This window comes from Furipterus horrens, unplaced genomic scaffold (genome assembly GCF_987537825.1).
Source record: "Furipterus horrens unplaced genomic scaffold, mFurHor1.1.pri manual_scaffold_1, whole genome shotgun sequence".
Taxonomy (NCBI): Eukaryota; Metazoa; Chordata; class Mammalia; order Chiroptera; family Furipteridae; genus Furipterus; species Furipterus horrens.
The window spans coordinates 117,417,231-117,433,857 of NW_028327171.1; the positions used below are offsets into that span (position 1 = coordinate 117,417,231).

At 37.0% G+C, this 16,627-nt stretch overlaps 1 protein-coding gene across 1 annotated transcript in view; it reads left to right on the plus strand.

Annotated features, from left to right (window-relative positions):
• Positions 1–16,627, plus strand: part of CNTNAP5 (contactin associated protein family member 5) — a 1,232,224-nt gene that overhangs the window by 732,138 nt on the left and 483,459 nt on the right. The window contains exon 11 of the mRNA XM_090279100.1: positions 12,359–12,465. Within this exon, the coding sequence (XP_090135226.1) occupies positions 12,359–12,465 (107 nt within the window). The remainder of the gene's footprint in view (positions 1–12,358; positions 12,466–16,627) is intronic.

Below are 16,627 nucleotides of genomic sequence, written 5' to 3' on the forward strand. Positions count from 1 at the left end.
CCCCTCAGACCTCTGGACACTTTCTGTCCAAGCCATTAGGATGGAAAAGAGAAACCAGTTTTAAAGTGAAGCCCACAGACCACCCCATACTTCACCAACCCAGCCACTTAGTTCAGCCAAACCGTTGAGTCTCAGGAGGCAGCAGTGCAGACAGAATTAAGTGAGGCCTATACGTACAGACAATCACTCAGGTAATGAGATCATAGGCTTATGCCCTTTGAAAACAGAACACACATGTTAATTTACACAACATAACCCATAAGCCAGTCTCTAAATCTGCAAGACTGTCTTATTGGAAAGACATCCAGTTGCAAGACATATGACATTCTTATTCCCTGTAAATTAAGCATCTTTGATGATGCCACAGACCTAGTTTAACATTCAAATGAAAACAAACTTTAAATGAAAATAAACTTTAAAGACAGTTAGCTGCACTAGTTTATAGTCTATCGCTGAGCATTGTGGTTTTCCATGAATTGCAACTTTTCTCCTTAAGATTACCCTCTCTGTTATTAAAAGGACTGCATTAATTCCAGTTTTAATTTATCCTGTTCATTTCCATAAACAAAACAAGAGCAGCAATGATCACATATGATTTTTAAGTCTGCTTTGCCGGAATTTGAATAAGGGACATTTAGGGTGACCTTTAGTCTGCCCTTCAGGGCACAGAAGCTGAACCACATACTTGCCATTTAGCCTTGCCTGTAAACACCTGTCTTTTCCAAGTCCTTCAGGTTTCCCATTGTTCCTTAAGGTTTCTTCTAACCATATTTCAGAAAAGCAACCTTCATTCCTTCCCTGGAAAGATTGCCATGAAATGAACAATCAACCAAGGTACCAGGCCTTTTTTCTCGTGGGCTTTTATTACCTTTAAAAGTCAATCCTAGTTCCTCGGGGCTTTTTGGTAACAACCAGAGCCCAAGCATGCCTCCTTTAGGCATGACATTCTAGTCAAAGTCTTGGTTAACAAAACCTCTATTAAAAACTGGTCTTATTAGGTTTATGCAAAGAACCTTATGTCATTGCTTACTTCTTCAGACTGCCAAATTCTGGGGGGATCAGGTAGAGAGAAAAATATACAGTGCGAAGGAAAGTCCCTGTACTTCTAATATGCACTAAAATTGCATTTCCATAGTTTACATTTTTTTTTGTTCACTTTTCTACTTGTGAAGTTTGTTTTTTGGGGGGCTGGGGAGATTTGCTGGTTCATTTATTAATTTATTTTGCTTTCATATTTTTTTCACTAAAAATTTTTGTTTGTTTGTTTTTCTATTACAGTTGTCCCACTTTTTCCCCATTGCTCCTCCCCATCCTGCCTACCCCTTATGTCACAATAATCCTCACTCCATTGTTCATGTCCATGGGTCATTTATACATGTTCTTTGACTAAACCCTTCCCCTTCTTACCCCTCTTCTCTCCCTCCTCCATCCACCCTTGTCACTGTTAGTCTGCTCCTTGTTTACATGCCTCTGGCTCAGTTTTGCTCATTTGTTTGTGGCATTCATTAGTTTCCTGAATTAGGTGATATCATACGGTATTTTTCTTTCTTTGCCTGGCTTATTTCGCTAAGCATAATTTTCTCTAGTTCCATCCATGTTGTCACAAATGGTGGGAGTTCCTTCTTTCTTTCTGCTGTGTAGTATTCCATTGTGTAAATATACCACAGTTTTTTTATCCACTCATCTACAGGCTGCATTTAGGTTGTTTCCAGCACTTGGCTAATGTAAATAGTGCTGCTATGAACATAGGGGTGCATAAGTTTTTTTGTTATTATTGACAGGTACTTATTCATTGTCATTTTTTCCCTTTGTATTTGTGTTCCTCTCTGTCTCTCTTTGTTTCTTCATCTTCTTAAAGCAGACCCTTTAGCATCTCTTGCAATGCTGGTTTGGTGGAGATGTATTCTTTTAGCCTTCCTTTGTCAGGGAATCTCCTTATTTCACTTTGCATTTTGAATGAGAGCCCTGCTGAGTAGAATAGTCTTTGTTGTAGGCCTTTGTTTTTCATTGCTTGGAATATTTTTTGCCATTCCCTTCTGGACTGTAGTGTTTCTGTTGAGAAATCTGATGACAGCCTTATCAGAGCTCCCTTGTATGTTATTAGCTGTTTCTCTCTTGCTGCTTTTAGGATTCTCTCTTTGTCTTTGAATGTTGGCATTTTAATTATGATGTGTCTTGGAGTGGGCCTGTTTGGAATCATATTCATTGGGACCCTCTGTGCTTCCTGGAATTGTGTGACTTTTTCTCTCGTCAAGTTAGGAAAGTTTTCTGTCATTAGTTTTTCAAACAAGTTTTCTATCCCTTTCTCCTCTTCTTCTCCTTCTGGTATTCCTATGATACAGATATTATTACTTTTTATGTTGTCCTGCAGTTCCCTTAAAACCTCTTCATTCTTTTTCAGTCTTTTTTCATTTTGTTGCTCTGTCTGGGAATTTTTCTTCAATGTTGTCCACCAGCTTGCTGATCTAATCTTCTGCTTCCTCTAGCCTGCTTTTAATTCCTTCTACGGTGTTCTTCAATTCAGAAATTGTATTCTTCATTTTCTCCTGGCTCTTACTGAAAGCTTCTATGTTCTTTTTCATGCTGGTGTAATTCTCAGTAAGTTCTTTGTAGTTTCCCTGGTGTTCTTTGTATAATAGTTTTCTTTTAGCTCGCTCAACTCATTGAGCTTCCCTGTAATCCATGTTTTGAATTCCATGTGTGATAGTTTGCTCCCCTCTATTTCATTTAGCACCCTTTCTCGGGATTTCTCCTTTCCTTTCAAAGGGAGGTTGCTTCTCTGTCTCCCCATTTTTGTGACTCCTCTTGCTTGTTGCTGCTTCTTAGATTGATCTGCACTTCCTGTATCTGCACTCGGTGGTGTCAGATCATGTAACAGTCTGGGCCTAGGCAGAATGTTGGAGAATACCACAAATCTACTGCCTTTGTCTGTCTCCTTTAGTTGTTAATCTATTCAATCTGTGACCAGCCATCAGGCTTAAGCACCTAGGGTGGGGCAGATTAATTTCTGCATTCAGGGCTTTTGTTTCCCTTCAGGATGATGCAACTTGGAAGGGAATGATGTGCCTGCAGTATGGGGAATGTGTCAGCACTGGGACTGGGTCAGCTGCTCCCTCAGTTCTCTCCTCAAAGCCACTGTCCCAAATTCTCCCCAAGTGTCTCTAGTCCTCTCTGTCCTCTCTCTCCTTGAGCTCAGGATAAGTGGGTGCCAAAGTATTTTTGTACATGATCCATTTAAGAGTTCTTTGTCTCCAGCTCTTTCTTTCAGGCCAGCAAAAAATTCTGTGGCTTTTTGCTTTTCACAGCTGGATGCTATTTTACTTTCCACTCTGTTGCTGTAGGCTGGGAAGCCCAGCTGGGGGTTTAGACCCTGACCTTCTCAGGGGGAACCCTTGGCTGCTGAGCTGTTTCTCGGTCCCTTCAGCTGCCACATGTGGGAGCCCAGCCAGTCCTTTCACAGATCTGCACTTCCTACAGTCACGTTGTGATGAAGTGACCTTGTCTGTCACTCTGTGGTTATAAGACTTCTTACAAGCTAGTGTTCAGTAGGTTATTCCAGATGATTTCTCCACAATTAAGTTGTAACTCCAGGTTGGTCCTTGGAGGAGGTTAGTGTAGCTTCCACTTACTCCTCCGTCATCTTGGATCTCTTAGCCTTGGTTTTAAAGCCTGTTTTGTCAAGTATAAATGCTGCTACCCCAGCTTTTTCTTCCTTTCTATTTGCATGAAATATCTTTTCCATCCCTTTACTTTTAGCCTGTGTGTCTTTTGATCTGAGATGGGTCTCTTGGAAGCAGCATACATATGGGTGCTTTTTCTCTTTCTTTTAAAAAAAAAGTTAATTAATTAAAAATTGTTCTATTACAGTTGTCCAAATTTAACCCCCATTTATCTCCACTGCCCTGATGCCCCTCACTCCCATAATCAATCCCCACCCTGTTGCCCATGTCCATTAGTCATTTATATTAGTTCCTTGACTAGACACTTCCCCTTCTTCCCCCTTTCTGCCCCTCCCACCTCCCTTCTGGTTATTGTTGGTCTGTTCTTTGTTTCCATGCCTGTAGTTCTATTTTGCTCCTTTGTTTTTTTTTTTTTGTTCATTAGATTCCTGTATTAGGTGAGATCAAACGATATTTAGCTTTTGCTACCTGGCTTATTTCACTAAGCATAACACTCTATGGTTCCATCCATGCTGTTGCAAATGGTATAAATTGCTTCTTTCTTTCTGTTGCATAGTATTCCGTTGAGTAATATACCACAGTGTTTTGATCTACTCATCCACTGATGGGCACTTAGGCTGTTTCCAGGGCTTGACTATTATAAATAGCACTGCTATGAACATAAGAAGTGCATAGGTTCTTTTGAATTGGTATTTGAGGATTCTGTGGGTATAATCCCAGCAGTGGGATCACTGGATCAAAAGGCAGTTCCATTTTTAATTTTTTTAGCAAACTCCATATTGTTTTCCACAATGGGTACTCCAGTCTGCATTCCAACTAACAGTGTACTAGGGTTCCTTCTTCTCCATGTCTCATCAGAACTTGTTTGCTGATTTGTTAATGACAGTCATTCTGACTGGTGTGAGGTGGTATCTCATTGTGGTTTTTATTTGCATCTCTTTGATGGATTGTGATGTTGAGGATTCTTTCAATGCCTATGGCCTTTGAATATCATTCTTGGAATAGCATTTGCTTAGGTCTTTTGGCTAGTTTGTAATTGGATTTTTTGTATTCCTGGTGTTGAGTCATATAAGTTTTTTATATATTTGGAGATCAAACCCTTGTCCGATATATCATTGGCAAATATGGTTTGGTATATGGCTGGTTCCTTTTTCATTTTGCTATGTTTTCCTCAGCTAAGCAGAAGCTTTTTGTTTTGATGTAGTCTCAATTGTTTTTTCTTTCCTTCATTTCCCTTGCCATAGGAGATATAATAGTGAAAATATTACTGCTTGGGATATCTGAAATTTTACTGCCTATCTTTTCCTCTATGACTTTAATGGTGTCATGGCTTACAAAATAAGTGTTTTATCCATCTTGAATTTATTCTGATGTATGGTGTAAGTTGGTGATCTAGTTTTATTATTATGCATGACCGTGTCCAGTTCTCCCAACGAGACTTGTTGAAGAGGCTATTTTAAATACATTTTATGCTCCTATCCCTTTGTCAAATATTAATTGATCATAGAGACCTGGGCTTATTTCTGGCTCTTTATTCTATTCCATAGATCTATATATCTGTTCTTATGCCAATTCCAGACTGTTTTGATTACTGTGGCCTTGTAATATAGTTTGATATCAAGTATTGTGATTCCTCCTTCTTTGTTCTTTTTTTCTGAAGATTGCGAAGGCTATTCAGGGTCTTTTTCTGATCACACATAAATTTTTTAAGTATTTGTTCTTGATCTGTGAAATGTGTCATTGGTACTTTAATAGGGATTGTGTTGAATCTATAAATTTCTTTGCATAGTATGGACATTTTAATGATATTATTTTTTCCAATCCATGAACGTGGCATATGTTTCCACTTATTTGTATCCTCTTTAATTTCTTTCTTTAGTGTTTTGTAGTTTTCCAAGTATAGGTCTTTTACCTCCTCCATTAAGTTTATTCCTAGGTAGTTTATTTTTGTTGTTGTTGTTGCTATAATAAAAGGAATTTTTTTCTAGTTTCTATCTCTGATATTTCATTTTTGGTGTACAAAAATGTCTTCAATTTCTGAATTTTGACTCTGTATCCTGCTATTTTGCCGAATTCACTTATTAGGTTGAGTAGTTTTTTTGTGGAGTCTATGGGGTTTTCTATGTACACTATCATGTCATCTGCAGATAATGACAGTTTTACTTCCTCCTTTCCAATCTGGATGCCTTTTATTTTTTCTTGTCTGATAACTGTGGCTATAGCTCCAAAACTATAATTGAATAGAGGTGGAGGAAGTGGACACTTTTATCTTGTTCCTGATCTTAGAGAGAAAGTTTTTGGTTTTTTCCCATTGAGTATGTGTCGGTTGTAGGTTTCTCATATATGGCCTTTATTATGTTGAGGTATGCTCCCTTTATTTCCACTTTACTGAGTGTTTTCATCATAAATGGGTGCTACACTTTATCAAATACTTTTTCAGTGTCTACTGATATGATCATGTGACTTTTGTCTTTCATTTTGTTTACGTAGTGTATTACATTTATTGATTTGTGTCTTGTTTTTTTTTTATCCATTTAGCTACTGTATGTCTTGGTTGAAGAATTTAAATAATTGATATTTAAGGTGATTATTAATAGATATGTATTTAGTGTTATTTTATTGTTAGACTATTTTCCCCTTTTTTAAAAATTTTTATTTATTTTTTCTTCTTATTCTTAAGGAATCCCTCTAATATTTGTTGCAGAACTGGTTTGGCATTAACAAACTCCTTAGATTTCTCTTGTTTTGGAATCTTTATTTTTCCATTGATTTTAAATGATAGACTTGCTGGATAAAATAGCTTTGGTTGTGGGTCCTTGCTTTTCATCACCTTGAATATTTCATGCCACTCCCTTCTGGTATAAATTATTTTATTTTATTTTCTATTTTTATTTTTTTGAGAAATCAGATGACAATAATTGGTGCTGCTTGTATGTAACTATCTGCTTTTCTCTTGTGGCCTCTTGGAATCTCTTCTTGTCTTTAACCCCAGTCATTTTAATTGTGATGTGTCTCAGTATAGGCCTCTTTGGATCCAACTTTTTTGGGACTCTCTGAGCTTCTTGAGCCTGTATGTCTTTTTCCTTCACCACATTAGAGAAACTTTTCTTCATTATTTCTTCAAATAGGTTATTTTCTCATGCTTGCTTTCTTCGCCTTTTGGTGTTCCCATGATACAGATGTTGATGCTCTTCATGTTGTCAAAAATGTTTTTTAAGTTCTCTTCATTTAAAAAAAAGTTGAGGCTTTGCCTTCATATTTTTTTCTACCTTGTCTTCCAAATCTCTGATCAAGTCTTTGCTTCATCTAACATACTAATTATTCCTTCCAGCTTAATATTTATTTCAGGTATTGCATTCTTTATTTCTGACTGGTCCTTTTTTATGGATCTATGTATGTTTCACACTGTTGAGTATCTCTGTAATCACTACTCTAAACTTTCCATTTGATAAATTGCCTATCTCTTTTTCATCTAGTTTTTCTTCTGGAGAATCCTCTTGTTCTTTCATTTGGGGCCTATTGCTTTGTCTTCCCATTTAGGCTGCTTCTTTGTATTTTCCACCCTTTTTGTTAAACTGATCAGTGATATAACCTTAAGCTGTAATTAGCAACCTTCTTTAAACACCATAACATGGGACAGAGTAATTCCTGCAGGTGGGGCTATTGCTTTCCCTCAGGTTGATGCCACTTAGAGAGGAGTGCTCTGCCTGAGAAAAATGGTTTCTATAGTATGGGGAATGACTCAGCACAAGGATCCTGACAGCTGTTTCTTCAGTTCTCTCCCCAGAGCCACCAACCCCAGACTCTCCTTAAGCAACTTTAGTCAACTATGCTCTCCTTCTGCCAGATCCCAAGGTCAGTGGCTGCAAATGAAATTTCATGCATTGACTCTTTTAGAGGCTCTTTGAGTCTCCAGCCATCTCTTCCTGGAAGACAAAAACTCTGCTTCTTTTCACAGTTGGTTGTTATTTGGTTTCCTTTACAACTCTGGTTCTGTAGGATGAGGAGCTCAGCTTGGGGTTTAGACCCCACAGTTCTCAGGGAGAATCCCCTGGCCCCTGAACTATCCCTCAGGAACTTCAGCTGCCACCTGTGGGAACCCAAGTAGTCCACTTGCACTTCATGTGCACTTCCTACCATTCTCCTTCTGGTAACATGGTTTCTTCTCTCTCAGAGAAGTTATAAAGCTACTCTCCAGCTAGAGTTCAGTTGGTTGGTTTTTCAGGCTGATGTCTCTACACTTTAGTTGTTATTCCAGATTGGTTCTGGGAAGAGGTTAGTATAGCTTCCAGTTACTCCTTGGCATCTGTTTTTAGGATTTTAGAAGACTGGTAGGTGCTCAAATTGATTATCTCTGAAAAGTTTGAATTAAACTTCTTACACAGAGGACTGTGATTGCCCTCAAACTTACTGCATTCTTTTGACTTTGGTAGCTCTACACTAGTCTCTTTCTGCATCCATGTCTTAAGTGCTCAGTTTATATCAAGTAGAGATAAAAAGAAAGAAAACACCAGCTTAAAGAATATGGAAATTATACTTATAAGCCTGTCATTTTAAAATAAGCTAATTGGGGTTATGCATCTTTTATTTTGAGTGTTTACTTCACAGATGAGTTCTTTTAATCACAGTGTGCATTAAACCAGGATGAACCAAGCCCTAATGCAGCCCTGTAAGCATTCATTTATTTTTTTTTTTGTCATCCTAGAGATGTTAGTTTTCCCCATAAGTGAGTATTCATTTTCTCTACTAGAATATAATGTCTTTTCTTGTTTGTTTGTTTGTTTTGAGTGACCATAATGAAATGAATTTCTAGCCAACATTTTTCATTGAGTTTTTTAACACTTCAAAACAAAAGTCTGTGTGAGGCTTATTAAAGATTTGCTCAAAGTGTCATATATTTCTTACATTTCCCCAAGATCTGTCCTACTGCATGCCCAACTGAATTTGGCAATTATACATTTTAAAATACTTTATAGATTCTAAAGAGAATGTGTCTCTATTTCTTTTTTGGTTTGTTTGTTTATAGAATGCTGATTTGCCAAATGTTAAGATTCTGTTAGATGAAAGTAATAGAATTTCAACTTGAACTTGCCTGAATGAAATGGTGACTCTTCTGGAAGTATCTGTGGGTATCTCACAGAATCTAATATAGATTAAACAGCCAGCCCTCACAAAGTACAGGAGTGCAACCAAGTCTTGGGAAAAACAGGAACCAGCCATACAAACACAGTCAAGACTCTCCATTTCACCTTTTTGTCCTGCTGGCTGCTGGGTGCACCTCAGCTCTCTCCACACACACCCCCGCCCCCCACCCCACACCGCCCAACACACACACAGTGAAGACAAACTTTCTTCTCATGGTTAAAAATATTGCCACTGAGTTTCCTACTGTACAGTGTCAGCCACCAAGAAGTGGTTAGTCTGAAGTTTCTTGGTGCCAAAATCAGAAGAACTATAGTATAAGAACCTACTGACCTGCCTGGCTTTGCTCCTTTCTGTCTTTAAAGCAATTAACCTTTCGTTGAGGAAGAAAGTGTAGCAATAGTACCATTATTTGCCAATTATGGAACCTGCGTGTATTTGTGTGTGTGTGTGTGTGTTTGGGGTAAAGGATTGAGGTAGGGTGGGTGGGGCAGGGTATTAGGAGGTCATGTAAAAACTTGCCAGCTTCAGAGAAGAAACTATGGAGAAAAATAGACTAGAAGAGAAGCAATATTTAAGAGCAGGGAAGTATTTGGATGCAAAAGAAAATAAGGTATGAGGCAGATGAGCATTTATTCACAGGCTAGCTGCAAGGCTCTCCATCAGGGCTTGGATTTTGTAAATGAGGACACTTCATGCTTCAAGTTCATGTAACTTCCCACAGCACAATGTTAGTGGGTGGTGGAGACTGTGGTTCATCTGATTGACAAGCTTATTTATTTTCCATGAGCTGGCAATAAAAAGGGTATCATTTGGAGCAGAAAAGGGACAAACTTTTGGTTTCTTTATTTATTGGTTGTTTTTTTTGTGAACATGTTCCACAACAAGATTAATGGATCCTATTTTTCCCTTTTTCTGTAAGTCATAGTTGGATACCAAGGAGTTACCAATAAGCTCGTCCTAAACATAAACACTGTCAGCACAATTGAATGTTTGCTGTGCTGAGCAGAAAATTTCTAATAATACATCTGAACATATGCAGGAATGTTAGTTTCTGGGCTTTGAAACAATCATTGCTGGAGGGTTTCTTACCTATGTAAGACGTTTTAGGTAATCACATTCTCAATGGTTCCACAATAAATGCTTTTATAGTATTATACCACTTCTGTAACTTTGTTGCTTACATCTTCTCCCCTTTTAAATTTATGGGATTTTTTTCCCTGTAAAGATGCATTTTAACATTTAAGTATTTACCATTACTTTTACTCTTAATTTAATTAATTACAAATATCGAGCACTTGCCAGCTTATCTCTTAGTAGTAACAGGCCTGCAGTATTGAGATTTTTATTCATGTACTGTAAAAGATGATGAGAATTACCCAAAGACACCATGTAGCAAATGGCTGAGCTGAGATTTGAACTTAGATATATGTGATCCTAAAGTCCATGATCTCTTTCCAGAAAAAAAAAGAACATTGCCTTCACTCCCATTAGAACAAGGGACATTAACCCTTCTTTTCTTATCATTTTTGCAACATAAAGCGTTTTTCTTATTTTGTTGTGGCTATGCGTTACATCTTGAATTTCTACATAATCCAGTCCCAGTCTATTATAATCCCATTTTTGGACATCATTTGTAGAAGCTTTCTGATAGCACATTAGTTTCATGTAGTAAATGAAACTAATTCCTAAGAAATTTTCTAATCTGGAACAGTTATCTTTATTCATCATAAAATCATTGTGAATAAAGATAATTAACATGCATGCTTTCTATATTTTAAATATATACATAAGATAGCTATTTAAGTATAATTACAAGGTCAAATTATATAAATGTTTCAGAGCATTCTTAATGTGTATGGTGAAAATACTTTTTAGAATAGTTATACTATTTTCAGTATAAGTAGTAAAGGTCTTATTTTAAGGATGGTATTGGCATTTTAAAAAATGATATAGTTTATTTGCATGTTAAATGAGCAGGTGCATCTTTTCAAATTTCCTGTTGCTTTTTAAAAATAATAGTGTAAATTAGATTCCTGGACATCTTCCAAGAGATGATAGCAACAGTGGCCACAATTTTCTTCACATTTTGCCTTTAGCCAAACAAATATTTATAATTCATAAATACAGACAACGGTGTGTGAGATAGTCAGAGGGAAGGGGGTTGGGGAATGGGGGGAGGCAAGCAAGGGGTTAGAAAATGGGGACATCTGAATTAGTGTCAAAAACAAAAACTAAGTGAAAAAATATATGACTCTACAACAATGTATGTGCATTCAGATGTTACCACTCAGTGTTTTTGTACCAAATCTTTGATGAAGGGAAAGTCTACAGGTTAAATTTCATATGAGAGTTGATTAAATTCCTTAGACTATAATAATTGATTTCATTTCACAATGATGCCAGTACATTTTTATCTTTAGAAAATACTGACACACCAAATTTTCTAGACAGATAATCAGTATTTCTCAAGAATAGTGCTTCCCATAGGGGATCCTAAAATGCTGGTTCCATAAGATACATTGCTCAGAAAAGATTCCAAAACCAACTAAGTCTGGCACTGAAAATTTAGAATGCACATTTATATATTCACATCTTTGTGACTACTACAATAAAGAAGTATGTTTAGTTTTTCTTAAAAATAATACATAAAAAATAAAAATCCAAAACCCAAGACCCTGGCAAGGCAGCTCAACTCGTTAGAGCATCATCCTGACAGGCCAACATGTGGGTTTGGTCCCTGGTTGAGGCACATACAAGAATCAACCAGCCCTGGTAGGGTAGCTTGGTTGGTTGGAGTGTTGTCCCATACACCAAAAGGCTGCATATTTGATCACCAGTCAGGGAACATGCCTAGGTTGTGAGTTTGACCCCAGATTGGGGCGCATACAGGAGGCGAACAATGTTTCTCTTGCACATCAGTATTTCTCTCTCTCTCTCTTTCTCCTCCCTGACCCCCTTTCTACTTCTTCTCTCTCTAAAATCAGTAAACATTCTTTGGGTGATGATTTATTTTTAAAAGTCAACCAATTATTATAGAAATAAGTGGAAAAGCCAACAAATCTCCCTCCTCTCTTCCTGTTTCTCTCTCTCTGCCTCTCTTCTTCATCCTTTCTTCTCTCTCTCTAAAACCAATAAGTAAAAGACAAGAATTCAAAAATGTAAAATCTTCCCAAAATGTAAAATTACAATCTTTGTACATTTTGTTCTATGAAAAATAAAAAACCTTACAGATTTTGACCCCTTTATATGAAACTCAAGTCAATGAGATTTTTCCCCAGTATTGAAATCCTTAACTTAATTGTTTAAATCAGCTTGGATCCTTCATTACCTATTAGTTGGACCCACCTTTTATGGTATACCATATTATTTTGATGGCATTGATGTCTGTTATAGGTATAGAGAATTATAGGTATAGAGAAGTATAGGAGACCAATTTATACTATCAATTCATACAGTTAGATATGACATTTTTGCTTTCTCTTTATTTCAAGTGATTTGGTTTATTTTGATTGCTTTGCTTTATCTCTTACTAGGTGTTTGCCAAACTACTGTGAACATGGAGGGAGCTGTTCCCAGTCTTGGAGTACCTTCTATTGTAACTGCAGTGAGACCAGTTACATTGGCACTACCTGCCATCACTGTGAGTAGATTTATGGTTTATACACAATAGAATGGGCAGAATCCAGGAATACCAGTATTACTTTCAAGATGTAGTCAGTGTGGGTTGGGCATTTTTTATTCATTCATCCATCATGTGTTTCTTGAGATCATACAATATGCAAAACACTATGGTTGGCATAGAGGATAGATGAACTACCAGGAAGACAGATAGGAAATGCAAAATGTTGAGGTAAAGGCAAGACAAGGTGCTATAGGTGCACAAAGGTGAGGTATTAAGTCAACTGTGTTGTCTTGATGGGCTGAATTATGCGACGATAAACAAGCTTACATCTCAGTGGCTAAGTCACCAGTAGTTGTGCCATTCATATGTTTCATGGTCATCATACATTGACAAATGGCTTGCTTTCCCATTGCCTGCATTCTGGAATGCTGACAGAGTCTCCATCATCTAGAAGTTTGCCATGGCATGAAGAAGGAAGCACAGGGAAACATGTGCCAGTTTTTAAAATCTTCTACCTGTGATAAGTGGCAAACATTACTTCCACTCACATTTACATGGGCATATCTAAGAAGTGCCATCTTATCATGAGACCTGAGACAACAAAACCAACATATTGCTGATAAATACCTATGTCCCCATGTCAGTTATTGAGACGCTTCAAATAGAAAGCTTGAGGTGAACTTTTGCTGGGAACATGTTAGAAAAAAAGAAAAAAAAAAAAACTGAATCTGCCAATAGCCTCATGTGGCTGGATTGTACTGACAGTGAGGAAAAGTTCAGGAGAGGAAGCAGGAAACAAGGAGGCTAGATCTTACAAAGAATGAGGAGTGAAGAGTAAAAATAAATAAATAACATGAGCCCTGAATTCTATAGTTTTATAGTCTTCTTGGGGTCACCAAACAAAAATGCATGACAACATGAAGAAGTCTTGCCATTTAGAGAATAGTATGCTGAACTCTGTTGAGGAAGGCATGATTGGAAGGTGCTGGCATTAGTTGCAGTATATTTCATGAAAAATGCAAAAATTGAAATTGATGTGGAAGTTAGAGGAATGGGGTAAGGATCTTTTAGAAATATATAGAAGTGATGTGAAGGTCAGAGATGTCCAGAGAACTCCAGCGGTTTATCTCAAGTTTCTGCCATTGTGGGAATGATGCTCAGAGATGCAGGGAGTAGTGGATGGCAGCTGAGCTGAAAGAAGACTCTTAGGTGGGATAAGCAATGTCAAAGTTCTCATCCTTGGAAAACCTCTCAGCAATCTGGGCCCTCTTCTCTAGCTTGGAATGTAGCATTCACCAACAATGCCCATAGAGAATTCAAATCACATCAGAGAAAAAATAGCCCAATGGCCATCGTGGGATGATTTTGTTATTGCTGTTAGTTGCCTAGGGAAATGGAAAACATTGTCTTGCTCTATAATAAAATACCTTATTTAAAATTTTCTGTTAGAAATTAGTAACAGCAAAAAGAACACTGGATGAGGAAAGATTGTATTTAAATTTACCTAGCTCTTGTACTTGAATGAGTACATAATTTCATTCCTCTAGAGTTCCATTTCTTCACAGATCCTATGAAAGAAAACAAATAGAATGTTGTTGACCCTTTTAATGTTAAAATTACATGATTTTTTTAAGCTTTTCCATAAATACTAATCTATAAGTGTTAAGTCTGGTTCAAGAAATATCATTTTTAAATAGATAAAAATAACATAGTCTTATACCAAAAACAACAACAACAACATTGTAGGGCATATATGGTGGAACAAAAGTAGATTTACAGTTCTATGGGGAAAATAGATGATAATTAATCAGTAACAATACAGAAATAAACTGTGTTTTGTATATTTACAACTATAAACCTACTTTTGCTCCACCCTGTATATATAACTATCCAGACTGTAATGCCACTGCTTTTGTAAGCTCAGAGGCAACCAGAATGACCCTCAATTTAACAGTGAGACAAGAGAACACTGAAGAAGATTTAAGTCAAAGCTACCTAATTTGGGAGCAAATTTCATGCCATCATTTCTATGTGTTTTAAAGTTTATTTCTTTTACATTTTCTTTAAAAATTAACAATATTTTAAGGAGTTTATCTCTATAAATGCTCTTCTACTTTATTTTTTTCATCCATCAGATTAAAATAGTTTATTTTTAGCTTAAAAAAATAAAACTAATGGAGGTGAGGGACAAATATTTAAAGGAACACTGTCAAGCTGATGAGCTGAAGAGTTAACACACTAACCTTATTAATACCATTTTTTTTATCACCTTCTCATTCCCCTTTGGGTGAAAGTTCTCAGTGCTTACACTGTGGGCTGCAACAGTTATAAACCCATTGTTTCCTTCTGGAAACCCAACCAGGACAAAGGAGAAGTACTTGTGTAAATATGAGGTTTAACAAGTACATTTTGAATGCCTGCGCGATTTAAGAATCTGTCCTTCCTCTAACTAGCCAACTACTCCCCAACACCACCAATTGGGAAAGGGCCATCCTTTTGAGTCACTTTGTAAACAGTGAATTAAGCTTTGTTTTCATGCCTTTAACAAACATGTGTTTCACAGGTGGGGAAAGCTATCAAAATGAGAAAGACAATACACAGATACCCTCATGTGACAATAAAACAAGCAAGTAAAAGATTCTGTTCTTGTGGAAATGGCAATGTTCTTGATGTGTTGGGGCATATTTTCTTGCAGCAATCATTTACAATCAGAACAGTAAATGTAAGGTCTGCATGATTTTTAAAACTGATAATTTCTTGAGTGTTCTCTTAGTCTTCTATCCTTCTAAGCTTGTTAGGGTTAGTTTTATTTTTTACATTATTGGTTCTTTACAGAAATATGTAAATTAATAGGGCTGACTTAGAACAGATAGAATTAATTTCTTTTTGTTTATGCCTTGTAGGTCTGGGTGAGGGGAAGAAGGGTCCAATGGACTCTCTGAGAAATGACAAAAAGAGATTTCTGAGTATTTCGACATGGCAGTTTGCTATTGAAAGTAGATATATCATTATTCTATTTCAATTTTCTTTTCTCTTTACCTAGTGACACATAAAAAACTTGGGTATGCAAGCTAGGTTACTTTTCAAATGCACCTTCTTCAAAACCACCTCTTTAAGAAGGAGGTGGTGAAAACATGGGAAATTCATATCCAATCTGTGGTAGCTTCCCTATATGAAGAGAAAACAAAAAATCATTGTGTATCCCATGAGTGTCCATTGAACATTATTCATTTTTTATTTTTTTTTATTGTTTTTCTATTACAGTTGTCCCATTTTTCCCCCATTGCTCCCCCCAACCGAGCCCACCCCTTCTCCCACAGTCAAGCCCCACCTCATTGTACATATTCATGGGTTATTTATAATAGTTCCTTTACTGAACACTTCCCCAACTTACCCCCCCTTCCCCTCCCCCCACCCCCTCATCACTGTCAGTCTGCTCCTTGTTTATATGCCTCTGGTTCTATTTTGCTCATTTGTTTTGTGCATTAGGTGAGATCATATGATATTTGTCTTTTGCCGCATGGCTTATTTCACTTAGCATTATACTCTAAAGTTCCATCCATGCTGTAGCAAAGGTTAGCAGTTCCTTCTTTCTTTCTGCTATGTAGTACTCCATTGTGTAAATGTACCACAGTGTTTTGATCAACTCAACCACTGAAAGGCACTTAGGCTCTTTCCAGCAACTGGTTATTGCAAACAGTGCTGCTATGAACATAGGGGTGCATAGGTTCTTTTGAATTGGTGTTTCAGGATTCTTTGGGTATAATCCTAGCAATGGAATCACTGGAACAAAAGGCAGTTTTATTTTTAGTTTTATGAGGAAATTCTGTACTGTTTTCCACAGTGGCTGCACCAGTCTGCACTACTACAAACAGTACACTAGGGTCCTCTTTTCTCCATATCCTCACCAGCACTTGTTTGTTGATTTGTTCATGATGGCCATTCTGACTGGTGTGAGGTGGTATCTCATTGTAGTTTTAATTTGCATCTTGCTAATGGCTAGTGATGTTGAGCATTCTTTCATGTTCCTGTGGGCCCTCTGTATGTCCTCCTTGGAGAAGTGTCTGTTTAGGTACTTTTCTCATTTTATAATTGAGTTATGTTTTCTTGGTGTTGAGTTGTATAAATACTCTATAGATTTTTTAGATCAAACCGTTGTCTGAGATATCATTGGTAAATA